We start from the raw sequence: 23075 nt of genomic DNA on the forward strand, positions 1-23075 counted from the left end.
GGGTGGATATCTCCGCTCGATGCATGAGTTAATAACTCCCACTTCATGTCCCGGGAACCTCAAGACAATTTGTTTTACGGCTCACCCCCGCGTCATAAACCCAGGGGTGGATGTCGGGGGCCCGTGTTTTATTGTGACGGCTGTCTGCGCGTTGCTCGTGGAGAGCCGGTGGTGCTGGAGAGGGGGGGAGGGGGGGGGCTTGTTTTTACACCCTCGCGGCCGGCGCTGTAAAGCCCCGATAGCCATCGCCGACACAATGTAACACCTGGAGGGCCCAACCCCCTCCTAGCACACGGGCAGGCGCCAATAAACCAGCCCCCTCCACTCCTCACCGCGGACACCGCGCATCCAGGCACTCGCACGAGAGGGCCTAGTCCTCGCCGCAAGGTCTGTGGTGCAGTGGTAACACACCGACCCCCGTACCCGGCGCCTCGCGACACCTGCTCCCTCAGGGAAGCCAACCTACTTCCAATATGAACACAAAAGAACATTCTTGGTACGTCAACCAAACATTCAAAAACCACTCTTATCCATCCACGTGTGCATTAACCTTTTTTTTTTGACGTGACAACGTCTGATAAATCGATGAACGCCGGCTGCACGCACGAAAAAGTGTCCCGTTACGCACATTGTCCAGTTACGCTCGTTGTACGCTTGCGCCGCATCTATCTCTCTCTCTTCCACTCGATTGGAACAACCATCGATTTGACTTTTTCTCGAGGCACATTAAACTTGAAACACTCCCATTCGTTTCCTACTTTTCCTATCATCGTCCTATCCTTAGCAGAATAACACAGTTTGGAAGAAGTTAAATAGCAAACATGTATAAAAGTTATAGTTAAAATAATCTCTTCGTTAAAGTAATAAACATATTTGAATTAACGAGTGCATATAAAAGTAAATTTACCAATTAAATTGTAGATTTCATTTCACTCCTTTGTATCCATACAAAATAGTGATAATTCAATAAAAATGATTCAATAAAAATGATTCAATTTTATTCATAAAAGTATGCAATCATTTCGTCAATGTTTTGTTATGACGTTATCACGTTAAACTATCGTCCGTAAACCGACTTAACAGACAACCAATTTTTTATATATATAGAAAATAATCACACAACTCGGGAGTCAAAAAAGGGCGTAGTTTCTACGGAGAACCCTTCGTTTATTTGAGTTAAATTCTCCGTTGAAAAGTCCGCAAATTTATTGTAATTATTTTTAACAGTGTAAGTGCAGCACCAAGGAGGGTGAGTTTTTGTTACACCCGACAGTATAAAGTATTGGTTACCGTAACTTGAGTACTACTACCGGCTACAGAAACATCAAGCTCTCTACTGGTTGCAGTTTGGGTGCAGAAGTAGATGAAGCTACCGCCCACGCATGATCACTCTCACAAAGAGCCATGGTCTCCCGATATACTTCAGGCGAAGTCTAGAATGATTCTTTTAATGGCTATAATTAAATAAGTAAATAAATGTTAGTTGGCTACTATTTAAGAGCGTGTGCCTTGTAAAGTTCAGCTTTATTAAACAATCACCTAGTACCTTCTATTATACAACCACCCTTTACCTTGTATTATACAATCACCTTGTACCTTTTTTATACAGCAACCTTATACCCTGTATTATACAACTACCTTGTACCTTGAAGTTAACAACCACCTTGTACCTTGTATTATACAACCACCTTGTAGCTTGTATTACACAACCACCTTGTACCAGGACAGCAACTATGTCTTACAACCACCTTGTACCCGGACAGTAAACTCAAACGAGCATCGGAAAACCCGGTTTTGTCGGGGCCTAGGTGTTGTAACAGCAGTAGCGTAGCCAGGATTTGTGTATGGGGGGTGTTATTAAGCATGCTCCTCCCCCCCCCCCCTATTAAAGCGGGGGGTCAGGGGGTCCTCCCCCGGAAAAATTTGGATTTTAAGGTGTAAAATAGTGCTATTTTAGCATTTTTCGGTACTTAAATTTAAATATTGTAATGGTAAAAATTTTATTAATTTTTAATATGAAATTTGTTTGAGTGATGAATAAGAAATTTAATTAAATATTTGGTGCTAAGGGGGGGGTTTGAACCCCTAAAACCCCCCCCTGGCTACGCCCCTGTGTAACAGGAAACTCTGTCGCTTTGGCTTCCCATCGTCTTCGCGGGAAATTCAGGGTAATTATCCTACAGGGGTACACATAGCACAACGTGTCTGCCGTATTGAAGGCGCGCATGTATAATCGCCGTGTGCATTATGAGAAGTGAGCCAGGTCCGCTTTGTTCACGCGCGCGGGAACTGGTTCACAGTCGACAAGAAAACAACGTGAGACCATATGAACTGAACGTGATTTTTTTTTCCCCGCTTAATCATTCACTCAGACACAATCATTTGGTTTTAAATTTCAAAATTTCTTTGGTTCACGCTGCACAAAAAAAAAGATTGATTTGGTAAAAGTAGCTATCTTACTTCATTACGTCATAAAATTAATCTAAAGTTTTTTTTCCAGCAGAATATGAATACATTCACCCCCCTCGCACTTCGCTCAGCATGCTTTAATGGATGTGAACAAAACCATTTCTAACTCTCGACGTCAAAAAAAAAATCAAATTTTTTTTGTGCGTTTACATATAAAAACGAGAGACTAATGATACTTAAATACATATAATCATAAGCGTTAAAGTCGTGGAAAGCCTAATTAGTTTCTTTCAATTTTTTTACGTAATCTGTATGTCTTGTGACTTCATATTCCAATTATGATATTTTTATAGCTTGGAAATGAATAGTGCTATTCAGAAATTTTATTTAACTTCGTAGATTAAATTTTTCTTTGTTTTAAAACATAAGTTTCAGTTTTTGATTTCATACTTAATAAAGACTAGTATATATATATTTATTCGTTTCGATGCTTTTGTGATTTCCTCTCTTTGCATTTATAAGGCGTCTGTCAGTATATGTATATTGAGAGTTATTTACTCTCGCCAAGGCGTACCACGCATCGGCGGAAGTCGCTGACTTATCTGGACAGCGAAGTTGCTGTGGAAGAACTGTATTGTTCGGGGCACAGCTTCCACGAGCGAAGTCTACAGGCGCGCATTGTCCCGGCCCCGGGGACTTTTCACCGGAGACTTCAGCGGTCAGGTGTTCTCTCCATGTTCAAGATCCTCCGCTGCAGGATCATCTTTTGAAAATTCAAGCGCCGTGTAATTTACCTTTAAGAGAGAGTTTTCTTTCAAGGGTGGAGATTTTTTTTAGTACGTCCACCACAAAAGCAGTCGACAACAAGGCACTCATATTTATACTCGGAAGTAGTCGGACACGACACCATATTCCCGCTTTGATTGAGATGCCTCTGCTGTGTCGTCGGGTTTTATGTCTTCTTGTGGGCGACCCGCCAGTCCATTACGGTCGCGCGGACGAAGAATAAACCAGGAGGCCCGAGAAGACATAAACATGGGAGATTTTTTGTTGTCCCCCCACACTGCACCGTGTGTTGGGAGCGACGCCAGTAGAAGCGCAGTGAAGGCGGGGGCCTTAAGGGGCCCGCCTCGTCAGGGGTGTATGTATGTCAGTGAGGCGGGGTGATAAGCGCGACGCTCGCTGGTCCTTCCAGCGCGGTAAAGCCTCTAAGCGCAAGGCTCTGAACTGGCGCGCATTCGTCTCGTCGTCACGGGATAACTGTGAAATTTGAGCGGTGACCGTAACATTATATGGCGGAGAAATGAAGATAAAGGTGTTATGCAAGCCCCTTAAGTGCTTTCAAGAATCTGTACTGATTGTTTTATGCCTAAAAATTACTCTGGAAACACGCGTTTTAGGCATTTTAACGCTTCTAAAAATACAGTTTAAAAATTTAATCCGAAATTAAAAGTACTTTTCGGCCCTCAGCGAACTCTTGAATGCTATTCGTAAATATGCCCCACTCGGATATCTTGAGTAGTTTTGAAATCGCGTTGTTTTTCCTGAAGCTCTGCACACCGTGTGTGTGCCCAGGTAGGCGGGGGCCTTAATCGCGCGACGACGAGCGTCGGGACGCAGCTCAGTCGCCTTAACGCGGACGCCACAGCCGTCGGGCGGATGCCTGGAGGCGTCGTCACGCCGGAACAAACGAGCGTCGGCTTACGACCGCCGTAAAACCTGAGTGCTCGGAACACACCCGCTAGTTGGGGGGAGAAGAACAACTTCTTTTTATGTCAGATCGGCGAGTGAGCCGCGGACGCCTGCGCAATAGTACCTAATATAAAAAAAAAAGAACCACGCCCGAGGTTGCTCAGTTTGCTTTTGTTCGCTCCGTTCCTATCCCCTCCACACACAACACTCGCGCCCATTGGCCGTTAATGCACGCGCATAAACCCTCCCCCCCCCCCAGACCGGCTGTAAACCACCCGAGGTTTTGACGGACCTCGGAGGAACTGCTTTTTAAAAAAGTTATCTGCCGTCCAAACAGCCGCCAGCCGCAAATAAAAAAAAAACCGCTACGATGTTCTGAATGTTTCTTTATAATCTGCGTAATTAAACTGCCCCTACCCCCTCCCCACCAACTTGGAGAGGCATCGCGAGGAGAATAAGCTCTTTCCGGGGCCGATGTGGAGACGCGGCCAGATGCAGGAGTGGTCGTTGCAGCTTCAACCGGAGAACTTTTTTTTTTTTTTTTTCCAAGCACCGCCGCACTCAGCGCAGGGAATGTAACTTCATGTTACGAATTATCGCTTTACGAGCCAGCACGACATTGTCCGTCGTCTCTGCAGGAGATAATTGTATTCATGTTTGAACTGTGTGTCAAATAGCTATAGTGTAATGCTGCTACGCACTTGTTTGTTGCATTAGAAAATGTTACACTTTTTTGTGCGCATCTTAAATGCACACAAAATATACTATTGACAAGTAATACACTACCAATTTTTTTTTCCAATTTCATAAGATAACGTTAATGTTCGTTAAGGTGATCGTAGGCCCAACAGTTTTCTTTGTGAATTTTCGTGCCTACTTATTACATTTTGATGAGAAGGTTGTAAATTTTTTTTGTAAAATATGGAAATTGGTAGGGACTGGAAAAATTCGCGGTTTCAATGACCACTAGGATAGACTCCACGATTCTCTATGTACTCGGGCAACTATCACCTGGTCATTGGCTACCGACTCGGGACACCTGTTTACTGCGATTCTTATGATTCGATACTTCTTTTGTTGAGTGTTTGCCATTGGCTCAGAGTCCTTCAGGTAAATTGCGGTCCAATCACTGACGCAGCATTAAGCTAAACGAGATTGGATTCCAGCCTGTCTCGAAAGGAATCCACGAATTTTACCGGTCTCTAGAAATTGGTGCTCAGGCTTCTCTTTATAAATAAAAGTCAGTTGTAAAGTCATCAATAACGAGGATGGTGAAATCCCATCGGGCACGTGGCTGGTTACAAATGAAATATTCACGTGTAAAGGCGAGTTAAGGTGTTTGCAACCAACCCTGGCTTTATCCAAGGTTGTTGGTTGCTATCCAAACAGATTATTCCGACCTTAGGGCCGGCATACTCACGGTCCCCTAATAGGCTAGGGTGGGAGAAACTTCCAGTTCGATTTATATACATTCCAGAGCTTATTTAAAATAGAATTGCTAGGGATCACTCCCTGTTGTTTGATCGTGAGGTTATCAGAGCTTCGGGAATGACCAGCGGCTGGGGCCACCAACCCAGCATAGTCGCCACACTCAGCTGACCAGACAGTTGGCTGTGTCCTGAGCCCTAAGACTTTATCAGCACTGCCGATCTCCCACATCTAGGGACCGGAAAAATTCTCGGGTTCAATGACCTGTAGGATGAACTCCACAGTTCTACGTACACTCGGTCAAATGCCACCTACTCATTGGCTGCTGTCTTGTGAGACGTCCCAGCGTAGCGGCCTGTGATTCTTATAAAGCTTTGGTCGGGTATTTCTCATTGGCCCATAGTCATCCAGGTGAGTTGTGAAACCAAATAGCAGAGGCAGCACTGAGGTATAACGATTTTTTATTTTAGCCTATCGCGAAATGAATTCGCGAATTTTTTTTTCCGGTCTCTAGCCCACATCGCACCGGGACCCGGTGAACCCGTGGTCCGGTGGAGGCTATATCCCGACAGAGAGATGTGCAGATGTTTCTCCTCCGCGGTGATGGCTCGTGTCAGCTCGGGAGGGTCGCGCCCGGTGTGCCCCACCCGGTGGGGGGGGGGGGGGGGTTGTGTTCCTCCCACCTTTGAATATATATACTGTATAGAAGGGCATCGACTTGTGGTGGTCCCTAGCGGACAAGTGTCGAACTCTTCAAACACCCCTTCCCCCTCCCGTTGAACGACCTCGAGCTGCAGTGAATGATTGGTGGGGTAGGTGCGGGGAATGACAGCGGGCGACAGTGCTGCGCTCTAACGTGTAAATAACAACTAAGACGATGCAGGGTGTACGGCAGCGCAATAGCAGCGGTGAAGTTCCCAAGCTGCTCATCATACGCTCCTGAAAAACGTAGAGTAAATCCTATCCACTCGCGACTTCTATACAGTATATATATATTCAAAGCTCCCACTGGTCGGACTGCGAGGACTTCTTCTGCGCCCGGACGCGCAAGGCTGAGGCGAGACGACCCCCCCCCCCCCCCATCACTGCCTCCTTTCCTCGCGGTTCTCCGAACTAACGAAAATGTTCAAATCCGTATCGTGGTACCTCGCGCTGTACCTATATAAAAAAATAACTTATTTTATTGTCCCTATCAAAATTTTCAGTTGGGGAAAAAAATAATTCCCAGAAGCTGTCTTGTGGAGTATAAAATATACATATTTTTTTCTTTTGTTGGTGTCCGCAAGACAAACTTTTAGATTTTTTTTTTTATTTTTTTTTTTTACCACTCGCAAACATAATCTCTGGACTGTTCCCGCGCAAGAAACCTTTTACCGGGAAATAAGGTAGCGCTCGGGTACATTCAAATTTCCCGTGACGTTGAGAATTTTCCACGTCTGCTCAAGCTTCCAGAACGTAATGCAAGTCAGGGTATTCGCGCTGGAGCCTTATAATCGATCCTGCTGGAGCGCTGGAGTCACGTGGTTCATCGTCTGAATGTCACGCCTCGATGTTTCTTGCCCAGTGCTGTACCCCGGGAGGTGCAACACTAGACGGTAGTTTTTTTTTTTTACTATCGAGCGAGAGAAGTGCTATGCGTAATTACAATTTTATTTCCAAACTAAATTTGAGACAAACATAAACATTGAACATGTTCTCTGGTTCACACACTCGGTCTCGTAGTATAGTTGTACTCATGAACGACTGACTTCCTGCGAACACAGAATAATACGTCATTACACACCTGCAGATATAATATGATTTAACACAAATTATATAATAAGGCCTTTGCTTTAAAAATTATTGCTCGTACAAGACATTTTCTGAAAACGAAATTGAGGCTTTTGAAATATTACCTTTATAATTCAAATATTACCTTTAAAATACATTTTCTGAAAACATAGTTAAGGCTTTACGATATTATGCTAGAGTTTTCTGAACTTTAATTAAGACTGAACTTTATTAAATGCATCGACTATCATGAATTTAAAAACAAGTTTAGTAACAGCGCGAACAGTACTTAAAATTCTCACAAAATTACTTCATTATTTATATCTCACAACCTGAGAAAATTATTTACAGTTCCGTTGTCTGCAAAATTGCGATCTCAAAACTTATAACATGAAATCTGAGAAAATTATTAACTGGTTGTATGTGTATTTTATTTGGTATAACTGCCCTAGCTTATACCCGCTCGCAATAGTGAGTTTAAATCAAAAGTCACTCGCCTTGTATCCCGGCGTCACAGCTGTGGGTCTGCGCAGTTAAGTCCTCACAGCAGGTAGAACACCCGCCGGCTGTCTACTCGCTCAGCGATGTCCTCGCTGGCTCAGCACGTAGCACTCACGATCATGCAGCAACACTTCATGTAGAAGAGCTTCGCGCGAGACGTAACTGAAAAGCGTAGCGCTCGGGAAAAGAACGCTGGCTTCAACCAAGCAAACGTAGTAAGGGTGGGCGCTGTGGGGGAAACAACCCCTTCTTCACTCCCATGGTCACCACGTGTCAGCGAGGCGGGATGATAAGCGCGATGCTGTCTGGTGACTCTAGCGCGGTGTCTCCTTGGCGGCCGTCTGCGAGAGAAGTCGTTGCTTTATTTTACCGAGTCACTCAAAGAGCGATTACTTCCGCACTGAATTACTGTGATTGGTTTATACTGACAGTAGACATGTACCTGAAAGAAACTTGCCCAATCACGAAACACAGACGATGTTACAGTGTTTTGACTTTCAGCTACTCTTAGAATCTTTTCGCGAAATGTGCATGCCCCTACTTATCGGCCGTCAGCGAAATCGTAAATGCTTTTCGTGAATAGGAACCACTCGGGTGTCTTGAGTAGTTTTTTTTTTTCCTGAAGATCTGCGCACCGTGTGTAGGCCGGGGCCTTAACATGGGTTTGAATGCTTTGTTAATGTAATAAAATTATCGTTGTTGGTTCATGTTGAAAGTAAGTGTACTCAACCCCCGTGAACGTGCGAAGATAGAGACTGGAAAAATTCGCGGTTTCAATGACCTCTAGGATAGACTCCACGATCCTCTATGTACTGGGATAAATTGCACCTGCTCATTGGATACTGACTCGTGAAACGCGTTACTTGGGATGCTTGTGGATTTGATACTTCTTTTGTTGAAGGTTCTTCATTGGCTTAGAGTCCTTCGGATAAACGGCGGTCCTATCACTGACTCAGCCATAAAGGTGTACGAGTTTGGAGTCTAGCCTACCGCGGAATGAATCCGCGAATTTTTCCGGTCTCTAAAGATGGCCCGCAGATTCACCGGAGGTCCCTGGACAATGTGTAACCAGCATTGCTCGCGAACTGAAGACGAGGGTAGCCGGCGGCGCAGAGGCGCCTCGATGTGGCCGCTGCTCAAGTGGACCGCCGAGGGGGGCAGCCTCCCCCCCTACTGGGGGGCACCACGCCCCCATTTCCGCCTCGCGAGCACGCGCTGGGGGCCCCGACACCGAGACCCCCGCCCCCAGCCCCCCGCCGTCGTCTGTGAATCGCCGCGGTCTTCACTCGCGCTGCGAGCAGGAGACGAGACAGACACATCCGCGTGTTAATACACAGACTCGCACATCCGCACGTTTACTTGTAAACCACTGTAGCCATCACCACAGAAACTTATGTCGGCGGTAATACCGGCTTCTTGTTCATGTCCTCCAGACTGTGTGTGCACCGGCCATCTGGGTTTATTTTCTGTCCACTAGAGTGCACGTCTATCAGACGCCAGACAGTCAATTATTGTAGCGTCCGTTATCCTGTTGGCTATATTGGCCGCCGCTTTGAAAAATCTGTAATTAATAAAAAAAAGTCAAAACAATTCCATGAATCATTTAAAAAATATTTACCAATTCGCTCGGTAACAGTATTTGGTTCGATCCCCGGTCTATGAAAAATTTGTAATTTAAACTCAAATATATTTATTTCATTAAATATAAATTATATTGAATATTTGACCATAAAAGTCAATGTCCCGGATTCAAGAAATAAAACAACACATTTTCACAAACATTATTTTTTTTTTTAACAAAATTCTACTCAACTGCACGTACAAACAAGCAAATTAGTAAAGTCTGTACGGTATCTCGATTTCTTTAGACGTTCTAGAGCGCGAAGAAAATCTATAACATGTCTAAAAGTGTATCTTCATACCAGCTCCACGTGACAGATGATTACATTATCACACGCCTCAGAGTTCTCTGTTTCGTGTAAAGGGCTGTCGGGGTCATCTGTGCCCGCATTGTTAAAATTAGTGGCTATATTTAACGTCGTTTTATAACATTGACTCATTGCTTTTATCACTTTGGGCTAAAATATTCTGTACCAGGAACTCATGACAACCAATTATTAAGTTTTCACATATTTCAACAAATTGGACATTAAATTTTTATTAATTTGTGGGATTGCTGATATATGCTGGTATCACGAAATTAATTTAGAAGTTGGGAAGAAAATGTTTGTTTGTGGGAAGTGTTTTTAGGGTAAATAAATCTGCAGTTATAAGTAATTACTGAATGACAGTGATTTATTTAAACAAATTATAGGTACTGTAAAGCTGACTGAAATAGTGATTAAATAAGCTGTAAACAGGTTAATTACCGGTTATACATGTTTATGACTAAAAATCTCAAAATTTTATCAATTATTCAGCTCACACAAAATGTCCTCCCAGTAAACCCAAATATCCGCATACATAAAGCTATTCACATAGCCCATATGGGCTACGTGTGTTTTAAATCTTAATCAAATCCGTTCAGAGTTTAAGACGTGAATGAGGAACAAACATCCAAACTTTCACATTTATGTATAAGTAGGATTTTCTTATTGTTAGATTTTGTGCTAGGCCTACCTCCAATTTCGCCATATTAACCTTTAACGAATAACTTTTATCACATTCGGTTAGCCGTTAAAGAAGAGGTGATTTTAATCAAACCAAATATGTTATACATTAGTTATTGTAACTGCGAAACCAACATTTCGGGTGCTATATTAAGAAAATCATTTCTTAAGCTTGCTTCAGAAGACTGAGCTACGAAATCCGCAGTATTGTGACTGGCATAGAATGACTATACAAACGCAGCTACCAAGCTGTGTACCAACTGTTTACTTCGGCCCATGAAAAGCCTCAGATATTGTGAAGTTGGTTTCTTACATCGACAATAAATTTAACTGGGCGTCTTAAACTTAAGTCTTTTACTCATCCAACACATCAACTTCGTGCTAGGCAAGCAGCAGTCGCTTATAACAACAAGTCACTGCTACAAGTCACTGCTACAGAGTCGCAGTTTTAAAGGTGGAGATAAGAGATGGGTAAAGTGGCGTATGGTGCATACAAAGTGGAATATGTGGCGAGATTGCTTAAGAGAGAAATAACGAATCACTTTGGACTGAGATGCTCCTGTTGAGGGAAAGAGACAAGCCACCATCCTAATTTAGCGTTCTCTCTGTTTAAAAGGCTTAATTCCGTTACGCGAGCAGTCATGCCTTCCGGTAGCATTATAGTTACCTCTGGCGTGGTGTGAGACTGAAGATGGTTTCCCGGAAACGAAACGTAGAAGCGCGTTGCTTAAGCAATTCCCCGTTAACTAGAGCGCTACCGCTGGGCGGAGAGTAACTGCATGTCGTTATTAACTTTGCTGGTGTTGCGTTTTGGAATAGCTTCACGCCTTCACACAGTAACTTATTAAGTTATTAGGAATCACATTGTGCTTATTTCGCCACTAGCGTGACATGGCAGTGCAATTAAAATATAAACAGGCAATGACCAAAGTTAAATTTTTTTTTTGCTAATAAGATCTTTTAGTTAGATGTAAAATCATATGTACATATTATGGGGGTTTGTCCCGTTCCAAATAATTATTTTATATTAACGTTTAACACGGTTGAAATCACAGACTTTTGAGTGGTCGAACTTAAAAAAAAAATATATATGGTGCAAACCTTTTGCATAATTAGCTACCAAAGTTGAATTTTTAACATTTTGTGCGCATTGTGGAAAAACAAAGGCTAACTAAACATTTTTGCGTCTAAAGGCAATGCTGCGTGACATGGTTGTACCTAATTATTTAACAAACATTTATTTAATATTTTTTAACCTTTTAAAATTATAAAATTTCTCAGGATTTAAGAAAGTTGGTTAAAATGATTTTTTTAAATGAATTAAAACATATGTATTACGTAGTAGCAAGTACAATTGAATTTAAACCTAACAAATTACAGTTTTATATTCAATTTCATTCTCCCTATAGGTACATAAGTACTGCACGAAAACGTTATAAACTGAAAATTTGCCAGCTAATTACGTAAAACGTATGCGATATAATTATTGTTTTTTTCATACGTTGCCACACACTGCTACTTCCCCTCACCACTCTTGTCCCCCCCCCCCTCCCCGTGACTCCGACGACAACTAGACCTAACACTCGTTCTCTCAGCCATGTTGGTTTTTTTCCGATTTTTCTTTCGCCATTACTTTTACTTAAGGCTTATTTCAAAAATTTCAACTCTATACCTACCTTGCATTCGTTGTTCTGTACCAAATATCTTCAACAGGTATTCGCTTGGTGTAATGTCATGGGTGTAAAAAGGCGCTCAAATCTTCGTTATTACATATCATCAATCGAGCGACTTTACAGACCCATGATATTGCACTTAGTGAATATCTGTTTGAAAATATTCGTCGCAGGACAACAATAGCATAGGGGGTACTTGTTAAACTTGTAGAAATAGAAAGGTAATGATGGGGGGGGGGGGGGGATCAACATGGCATGTGAGCCAAGATTCATTCAACAGCGTGTGACAAACAAGCTGTCACAAACAGACAGCACGCTAACGCTTGAGGCCAGTTTACAAGTAAATTACAAGTTGCGCACGTTCAAATGAACACAAAGCAGCCGTCGATGAACATTGGCAGAACCCCGCGGCGTGTCTCCGGGGGGGGGGGGGGGGGATAAGAGAAAGTAGTTTTCGGCCGCGGGGGGCCGACGACTGAGGAAACACTCTGAGCTCCTGCGCGGCGGCGGCTTCGTAAATTGGCCGCGGCTGGGTGTTCACCTAATAGGCCGGGAGCTATTTGCATAATGGAAGCGCCGCCTTGCAGTTGCAATTTGATCCCATTAGCCGCACGCCTCCCCAGGAAGGCCGGAACACGGCGGATCACACGCATGCTGATGAGGTCGGTAGGGGGGTGGAGGGGGGCGGGGCCTCGTTTCGGCAGCGTGACGTAATGGCTGCAAATGACCGTGGTGATCCGCGGGTAATTACACCTGCCCCGCGCGGCTCCGCGGGGCCCTCTTCCGGTAGCAGCCCCCGTCGGCGGCGGCTGTCGGCCGTCTGACGTGGTCCCTCGGCACTCCGAGGTCTGGCCGACCCCAGTGGCATCTCCCTGGTGCGACTGAACAGTCAGCTGACCACCGGCCGGCCTGGTGGGGTCGGCGGCGAAGACTGGAAGAGGGGTTTCCGTCGGCGAAGGCCCCGCAGGCGAGGTGTGGACGAACCGGCGGAGCTGCGGATCTGAACAGCGTCTTATCTCTGAAGGAAGACGGCGGGGGACTTCAGCCTTGACCGCTGTGAGGCCAGTGGTAGCCGGGGTGTTTGGAGGACAAGGGGGTATGAAACCACGTCACCTCGTCGGTCCGGAAGACTTGTGTACTCCCATCCTGGCTTTGAAAGGTCGTTGGCTGTCGACTGGAAGAAGGAAGATGAAGATGGAGCCCGCAGTTGGAGCCGGTGCACCGGATCGTCCGCCCACCGCCGAGAGCAGTCGAGCCAGGCCTCAAGCTGCCGGCGAACCAGTGGGTGTACCCGCCTTGCAGGGCTCGTCTTGCCGCCTTCTGCCGCTGGCCGGAACCGAGGCAGTCCCGCTGGTCTGGCCGCTAGGCAGGGCCGTTGGAACTGGGGGGGACAGCGGGGACATGTCCCCCTGAACTTTTTGGGTTGAGGGGACTGTCCCCCCCCCCCCAACTTTCTAGACCGTGATATTTTTCTTTTATAATATTATTCTGCCCAACTTTATTTGTAATTTCTTCACTCTCAAATTTTATCTTAAGGAAATAAAATAATTTTAACATTGATGTATCCAATGGTTAAATACAAAAACTGCTTGAAAAGCGCTATTTTGCACTTTTGAAATCAAAATTTTCCGGTGGAGGACCCCCGGACCCCCCGTCTTAGTAAGAGGGGAATGGGTTTACATGACATCAAAATCATAAGGTATTTGTCCCCCCAAACTTTATGAACACAGCTACGCCAATGCCGCTAGGGGAAGGGAATATTCACAGCAGCCCCATTTCTGTATTACAGCTGGCTGCCTGGGCAGCTGGGCTGGGCTGACGAGTGAAGTCGCCCCCCCCCCCCCCCACCCCTGGTAGATACAACCCAGGTGCGCCCAGCAATACTGATGCGGGCCCAAGCACCCAACACCCTGAATGGTTGAATCTTACTGTCCCGCCCAACTCTTCTTACCTGGACCTTTTACCCCTTCTTGTCCAGTAGTTTTCTTGCTTGCTTGACTGTTTGATCCCCGCATTATCTGCCGGGTTTTCCCTGTGTCTGTGCAGGTTTTACCTGGGTCACTTTAGTTAGCTTTAAGTTGGGCAATCAAAGGGGCGTCACTCATGAAACCAATCGTAGCCGTGACTGGCCAATAAACCCCAATTAGTACACGATGCACGCGCACTGCATGGTTAAGACCCCACATTGTATAGTGTATAGGCTTCAGCCTGAGACACAACTAAGTCCTCCTCTAGCCAGGACCATCCCACAAACACTTAGAATAAATTAGACCAGGAAAAAAAATCGGTGCAAAGCTCCGAGTAGACATGATCTTCTTTAGTCTACTCCCCTCAGTTTCCTATCGCGAAATACCAATGGCAAGGGAAATTCCTGACGGATTGTAAGAAGCATTTAATTTGCAACGTGCTCCAAATAGATAAATACTTATGTTGGAAATTTCAATCATGTAAGCTCAGAAAGCCGAGAGTAATGAGGCAGGGTGATAGGGACTGATGCTTGTGAGGTCGAAAACTCCCTCGCTGTTAGCAACAATAATGTTTTCGCTACCCTTTTCCCCCTCCACCCTTCTCATAATTCTCTTCCCGGTAATCGGATTTGATGGCAAGTTAATCCGTGTTGACAAAAAAATAATTCGGTAGGCGGGCAAAACGTCCGGTCGGCCAGACAGCTGTGGGATGGGGGGGGGGGGGGGGTCTGCTCGGGCAATCAGTTGCTTGTCAGATTAGCTCCGCCCTTGCGCGCGCCGGCAGCTGCCGCGGCAGATAGCGGCTGATAGCGGAGATGCGTCCTTGCGAACTGCTACATCGCCACATCACGGCCCCGACACGACTGCCTTCATTAGTTTACCGGCAAAACCAGTCGCAAAGTGCAGCGCGGCCATTAAATAACGTTCCAATTACGCGTTTTAATAGAATCATCTGTAAGCTTTCCAGAGTTTTGGTTCAAGGTCACAGGAGAAGGATCGGGCTCTAGGTTGGACATTTGTAAGAAAAACTAGGTTAGTTTACCTTCAATTCGATGTACAATTTGTTGTAAATAGTATAAATTAAACTGAATTGAAACTGGGGCATTCTGTTTGGTTACGTTCTCTGAATGATTTGTTTATATTTTGAATGAGGAAAATTGATCAAAGATATTTTTTTTTTAAAAGATAGACGCCATTGCTATTTGTCACTTTTTATCACAGACAAAACTTAAAGAACGACAAACAAAAGATGAATACTCAAAAACACACAAAGAAAACCAAGCTCAAAAGCAGTATCAAATGTTAACTGCATAGACACCACAGAGAATTCCGTGGAAGGAATTGGTCTCAACATAGACGAACACAGTGGGATAACAACGACGAGTTGCAATAAGAATAGCAAATGCAGACAAAACACAACCCTGGACAACACAATGACAAAACAGAGACGCACAGACGATCCCAGTCCAAGCGATGAAAAGCATCCAAGTTGGAATTTATTCTGAAATTCTGGATAGTTATTAATACATTTTTCGATAATCAGACTACAGAAGTAAAGCTACAGGCGTAGGCAGATTACGAAGTACTTAAATATTCTTGAAATGTTATGAAAAACTTATTTTTTGTATAAACTCGTGAAGACAATTCAGCTTTTAGCTGACTCCAATCGTAACATATACCTATATTTTTCTTTTATAGAAACTGAATACACAAAACTGGGGTTGATGCTATCTCTTGAGCCGGAGAGAAATAAAAACAAAATACTGGTACATACTTAACTCTATCTCACTGGTTTAAAAAGTGTGTGTATGTGTGTGTGTATATATATATATGTATGTAAATAAATAAATAAATATATATATATATGTGTGTGTGTGTGTACACATACATACATTTAGCAAATTTAAAGATTAATAATAATTTTTCCTAATGTTTTAATTTAAAATTATTAAAAAAAGCTGAAAAAAATGTTTTTCTTCCTTGTTTAAATATTATGTGAACTGCACATAATATAATGCACCAAAATTCTACTTTTTTAAAATCCTGCAAAGAGTCTTAACTTGTAAACTATTAACCAATTGAAATAACTGGAAATTATTCAAACACGCTTTGATGTAAACAACGTCGTAAAATTGTATTACAAAAAAAAAAGGTAATCATACAATATTTTGAAGGACAGTATTGTTTAGCGGTAATCTCGTGACGGTGCTAAGCGTTGCGCGGGCAACTGTGCAAGTACTCGCACATCGACACCCGATGCGACGCGCTGACGGCTGTCTCTCCGCCAATCACATGCGAGATCGCCGGCGGCCCGCTCTTGTCGGCAAATTAATTGGCCGGCGCTGGCCTCCCCCCCCCCCCCCTGGGGGATCAAGTGCCTGTCGCCCTCCGCTCAAACGGATCTGCACTGGCGCAAAGCTGATTGGTCGCTGCCTCGTGGCCGGCGACACGGCGAGGGGTTGTTATCCCCCAGGGAGGGGGGGAGGTAGGGGTGTTTCCGCATATTAGCCGTGCGTCGGCCTGTCCGGGGGTTGCCTCGCCGGTAGCTTTGTCGGCTCAGCCGTTTAATTTGCGCGTTTTGCTGTGCGCTTTTTTTATTTGTTGTCTCGACTTGATAAAAAAAAAATTTGTCGGGTGGGTTTAGCGTTGCGTTTGGGCGTTGCAGGGATGAAACAGGGTCACCGGATACCCCCTCCTTTTTCCCCTTAATTTTCACCCCCGTGGTAGTAAAGCAGGATAATGACTTGGGTATAGCTGTGAAACGTGATCTTCAAAAAAAAAAAAGGCGCAGAAAAAAATTAAAAAAAGAATGTCATTTATTCTTAACCCCTGTATTGCAATAGTGTTCATGCGTGTAAATGTTTAAAACAAATTTTCACGTTTTTTTCTCCTTCTGCTGCATAAAACTTTTTTTTTACCCAAAATAATTTTAAATCCTTTTTCAATGGTGAAGAAGTGAAGGGTACTTAATACTTGGCCAATTTGTAATAAATAACAGACAAAGCCAGTTATACCCTCAAAACTCACGTAGACAAATATACCATAGCACGTTAGAAATTATGCTTATTTGGTCTGATTGAATAAAGATAGGAAGCGCGGCGTTTGTCATATCAAAGATAACCAACAAATAGGTATATATCAAATTGCAGGAACTGGTTATGCTGGTTTTTAGAATTAAAAATGGGAGGGTTTGAAAATAAACTACGAGCTACGTTGTATTTATCGCGTTTGAACACAACTAGACGAAACACTTATGCGAATCGGACGAAAAGCTGTTAAATCTCCTTTGCACCGCACACATTTTGTTGCAGTCTAAAATGTCACCCTGAACGCGGCTAAAGAAATATAAATTTAAAAAAAAATGCTATTTTAAATAACGAATTGGAAGTAGTAACCCCACAATAGCAAAATATAAATAATAAACAATTTCATAAAACTTTGTTTTAATATAGAAAGTTATAAAAGCCTTCAGTAAAAAATATTGGGAACTGCCAAAAATTATTCAATCGCAATATAATAGATAACCAACGGACTTAACACATTCATTTTTTTTCACATACAAACCAATTGCTGCTTTTTGTGAGACACACGAAAGATGGATGCCAATTCCTACTTTAGACTCTATGACATAAACTGGACGGGATTATGTAAAAATTGGTTAACCCACAAACATTGAAAACTGAGTAAATTAAGCTCAAAGTTGAACAAAGGCCGGCATTGTGGCAGTGGCTTGAATGTGTGGCTGCTAGACAGCACAGGAACGTGGAGAGCAGCTGAATAAACGTTGCTTAATATAGAGATTCATTCTACCGACACTGCTATGTCAATAACTTTGTTTTTACTTATGTTGGTTAACCTTTTTTAGCATAACACCATCCAATTATAAAACAACAGAAATAATTACACATAAAAAATATTTCACCATTTTGTGCATGAAAATGTCAAACTTTTCTTGTGGTACACACATTTGTAGCTTCTTGCAGCTGGCATGAATGACAAGTCTCACCCCTTGTCACGTGCTGCTCTGTGTTACCGACGTGTTGGATCAGAACATTGCTACCCTTGCCACAGACCTGATAGGCTCTACCAAGTGTCAGTTATGGCTCGGAACTGAAGATATAGTGTTCTCTTTGCATAGTATTGCTCTGTGCTGCAGACTAAACGTCACGTATTGTTAGTTGTCTCAGACCTGACCTCCAAACGTATCAACTTGTCTCAGGCCTGATTGCTACGCGTTGTTTTTTGTCCCAGACCCGAACGTCAGACGTTTGTCAAATGTCTCGGACCAGAACAAAAGGCGTTGTTAGTTGTCTCAGGCCTGATCACCACTCGTTGTTAGTTGTCACAGATATAATAGCCATGCGTTGTTAGTCGTCTCAGAGCTGATGACCACGTGTTGCTAGTTGTCTCAGACCTGATAGCCAGGTGTTGCTAGTCGTCTCAGAGCTGAAGACCATGTGTTGCTAGTTGTCTCAGACCTGATATCCAGGTGTTGCTAGTCGTCTCAGAGCTGAGGACCATGTGTTGCTAGTTTTCTCAGAGCTGATGATCATGTGTTGCTAGTTGTCTCAGAGCTGATAGCCAGGTGTTGCTAGTCGTCTCAAAGCTGATAGCCAGGTGTTGCTAGTTGTCTCAGAGCTGAGGACCATGTGTGGTTAGTTGTCTCAGAGCTAATGACCGCGTGTTGCTAGTTGTCTCAGAGCTGATAGGTGTTGCTATTCGTCTCAGAGCTGAGGACCATGTGTGGTTAGTTGTCTCAGAGCTGATGACCGCGTGTTGCTAGCTGTCTCAGACCTGATAGCCAGGTGTTGCTAGTCGTCTCAGAGCTGAGGACCATGTGTGGTTAGTTGTCTCAGAGCTGATAACCGCGTGTTGCTAGTTTGTCTCATACCTGATAGCCAGGTGTTGCTAGTCGTCTCAGAGCTGAGGACCATGTGTGGTTAGTTGTCTCAGAGCTGATGACCGCGTGTTGCTAGTTGTCTCAGACCTGATAGCCAGGTGTTGCTAGTCGTCTCAGAGCTGAGGACCATGTGTGATTAGTTGTCTCAGAGATGATAACCGCGTGTTGCTAGTTGTCTCAGACCTGATAGCCAGGTGTTGCTAGTCGTCTCAGAGCTGAGGACCATGTGTTGTTAATTGTCTCAGACCTGATAGCCAGGTGTTGCTAGTCGTCTCAGAGCTGATGACCGCGTGTTGCCAGTTGTCTCAGACCTGATATCCAGGTGTTGCTAGTCGTCTCAGAGATGAGGACCATGTGTTGCTAGTTGTCTCAGACCTGATGATCATGTGTTGCTAGTTGTCTCAGAGCTGATAGCCAGGTGTTGCTAGTCGTCTCAGACGTGTGCTCCGTGTCGCAGACCTGAACGCAGACTTCATGGACGTGGCGTACGGACGCTCTGGCGCCGGGACGCCGGGCATGCCGGGCTCCAACGGCCAGCAGCGCACCAAGCGCATGCGCACCTCCTTCAAGCACCACCAGCTGCGCACCATGAAGTCCTACTTCGCCATCAACCACAACCCCGACGCCAAGGACTTGAAGCAGCTGTCCCAGAAGACAGGGCTGCCCAAGAGGGTGCTGCAGGTAACTATGTCCCTCCGTGGTGTTGTCTGGTGGCACCCACATTTCAATATGGCGGGGCGCCACATTAATAAATGAATACTGCACTCTAGTGCAGTATTAATTTATTATCCAACCTAACCCAACCTAACCCAACCCAAAATTACCCAAACCTAACCTAACCCAACCTAACCCAACCTAACCCAACCCAAAATTATCCAAACCTAACCTAACCCAACCCAAAATTATCCAAACCTAACCTAACCCAACTCAAAATTGTCCAAACCTAACCTAACCCAACCTAACTTAACCCAACCTAGCATAAAAATAAAACTAGCATGATGGTAGTGCACTCGAGCAGACAAAAAAAGATGGCGGTCATGACGTCATAATAGCTGTCGATATGTACCTTGACATTTAGTGGTTGGAGGTCAGTCTGCCAGCGGCTACCGTGGAGGAAGGATCTGTCGTCCTTTTTTTTTTTTTTAAATTTTTGCCCTCGCCGGGTGCGAACCAAGGACGTAAGTGTGTAGCCGTTAGCTCGGCCTTCTCCGTGAGGTCTCGGTGATGCTCGGACATGAGGCGGGTGGTGAGTGCCTCCAGCCACCACCAGAGGCGCGTGAGTCTCCACACTCGGACAAAACTCCTAAAGCGGACCAAGCATGGTATACTCTGTTCTTTCCCCACCTGCTCTACTTTAGAACTATCCCCTGTATTCTCACGCGTACATGGTCGCACCTGTACGTGAGTTACTGACATCCTCTATGACCTAAAAGTTGTTTGCCAACATTCAGTTTACATATATCTATTTATTTGCCCCATTTGCGACGACAAAAATCTATAGGTACCTCTGTTGAGACCCATAAACACCGTTTGAATTAAAGTGCATTAAAAAAAATAATTTCATTTCATACATACTGAGCAACCACCTGTTAACATCGTAGTATACCTAGGCTACATTATTTTTGCAGAATCGATATTTCTGAATTCTTCCGTAAACACTTAAAATCTCCAATGTGAATCGTCTAGATACTTTCATAACGTCTAGCTTTAAAGTCTTGTTCTGACTAAATGTTCGAATAGAATATATAGCTGATGATTAAGTCAAGACGACGGACTTCCTCTCTGAAGGCTAATCGAATACTCCTCTTTGAAAAAAAAAAAAAAGTAGCAAGTCACCGAAATGGTGTACACTCGCTGACCAATCACAGCCCTCTTAACCTACTCGCATTAATTTACTATCCTACTGCCATACACAACACGAAGGACGTAACAATAAACTCTGGGCTAACGAGAGAACTGGCAGCGCAGTAATGCAATAAAGTCCAACAGCCGAAATACACCCGAGCAATATCTTGAATTGGACGATTCTTTGGGTGCCAAATTACAGACTTAAAAATTTTTCTTCTAAAAAAAAATACTATTTTGTGAAACCTAAAAAGTATTCTACTCTTACAAATCATTCCTTTGGAAACCAGATAGCAAGAAATAAATTTGTAATACTGCAAGAAAGATATTGTATATTAGCACACTATGATTATTTTTGCAGTATTTATGACGAAAAAGAGTTTTTCGAGTTATTACTGTTACGAAAATAAGCCCATAATTATATAGGTATATAATTTTTATTTCAAGCATCATTTTACCAAATCATGGAAAAGATAATAGAATATTTAGAAATGTGAATTTATTTCATGTTATTATGCTTATAAATGTGCGCTGTTAATACTGGAAAGCTATTCAGGGAAAGGTTTTGGAGGTACTTGGACAATGATGCAAAGCATGAATGCCGGGGTAAGAATCCTAACACTATTTTGTAGTGATACAGTTGTTTTCAGATAAATTTTCACACATTTTCCATTTGCAATAAAAAAAATTACAGCGAAGGGCATCCTTTACCACCAGGGTACTGATACAACGTGACTGTACAAGTGGGTGGGCCTATTGATAAGAATGAAATGTACTACAACGGTGTTGGGCTGGCAGCGCATCGCAGGCTCTGGCAAGGACAGTCGCGCTTACGCCCCACAGACAGCAGCCTATCAGCGAGCAGCTTCCTCCCCCCCTCCCCCCCTCCAAAAGACTGCTCCCTAGCGAGTCGTCCGTCTTATCTGAGTGATAGCCCCCGCTAGGGGGGGGGGGGGACGCAAGGAACAGCGGAAGCTGTCTGGTGGAAATATGGCCGGGTGGAGAAGGGAGGGGGGGAGTTCAGACGAGGAATGGAGCCGTGTTCGCTCTACGAGGATGCTACCAGACACAACCTCCGGGACCTTCAGAAAATCGCTTGTAAACTGCGCCGTTCGTCATCCCACTTCTTCTGGAGGAGTTGGGGGGGGGGGGGATGTGTGCGTCAGATTTACAATTATTTTCGGGCCGTAACTTAAATTTTATGATTCATTCCTGGAAACGTACACTGTTAAGGAAAAAAAAAAACATTTCACCTCTCAAATTTACGAAGAACGTTGACTACAAGTTATCGAGGGATCTTCATAATTTTTTTTTATCGTTATCTTCTTTTATTTTACTTTGAACATGAAACCCACAAGAGTTAAAAACATTTTTAAAAAAAACCTGGTTTTGGACTTGTGCAAAATCACGATTACATTTCTCGCGTGTCGAGATACGAAGTTCCCTTTCGCCTGAGTTTACGAACAACGCTCTGTTCCTCTGAGGCGGATGCTTCGTGGTGGGGATGTCCGCTGAATGTCCTGTGACTTCCAACAGAGTGTACATGTGCCGCCTGGAAGCCGGGTTCACACGGTCACGAGTCGGCGGCCAGAGGCAGCGCACGGGTGTGTTCACACCCGGCGGTACCGCATGGTCGCGCGCGTCACCTCGCCTTAGCGAGTCTCTAATTGCGACAAGCTGACCCGCGGTCTAGTCTTCGCCGAGGGCCGATAAGTGTTTTGGTTCCCACGATTAAAGTTTTTAAACTGTGTGGCTAAAAGGCGTGTTTTCAGGGTTAATTTTTTTAGGTATCGAACAACCGGTACTACAGATTATTGAAAGCACTCGAGTGACTTGCATCACATCTGTTACCTTCGTTTCTCCGCCACACAATGTTACCGCTCGGATATCGTAGGTACGCTATGCCCGACGGGAAGACTATCAGTAGGGACACCTGTATTTCGCGAATACATTTCGTGTCAAGGTATTTCACAAAACACTGTAGTTTTTTCTAAGAGTCATGGCAAATTGTGAGGGTGCAGCAGTACGGTGACCACATTCTCATTGGCCCCGTCAAGAGCGGGACGACACCTCTCACCCACCTCAGCCAATAACTAGAGTCCCGGAAATTTCGTGGATTCCTCTGGCCTCAGGATAGAATTCAAAGTTATAGGTGTGCTCGACCCATGTTTACTTTCCCATTGGTTGATTTCTTAGCGAGGACATTTTTATCCTTGTTATATGGCAATACCTGATTCGCTTACTTCTCTCCTAGCTGGACATCGTTGGCTCACGGTCGTAG

The 23075-nt window shown here is 44.1% G+C and overlaps 1 protein-coding gene across 3 annotated transcripts in view; it reads left to right on the forward strand.

The window, feature by feature from the left end:
* Window positions 1-23075, forward strand: part of LOC134538086 (LIM/homeobox protein Lhx9-like) — a 125976-nt gene that overhangs the window by 97267 nt on the left and 5634 nt on the right. For all 3 annotated transcript variants that reach the window (XM_063379091.1, XM_063379092.1, XM_063379093.1), the window contains exon 5: window positions 19407-19630. In XM_063379091.1, the coding sequence (XP_063235161.1) occupies window positions 19407-19630 (224 nt within the window). The remainder of the gene's footprint in view (window positions 1-19406; window positions 19631-23075) is intronic.

This window comes from Bacillus rossius, chromosome 13 (genome assembly GCF_032445375.1).
Source record: "Bacillus rossius redtenbacheri isolate Brsri chromosome 13, Brsri_v3, whole genome shotgun sequence".
In the NCBI taxonomy this organism is placed as follows: Eukaryota; Metazoa; Arthropoda; class Insecta; order Phasmatodea; family Bacillidae; genus Bacillus; species Bacillus rossius.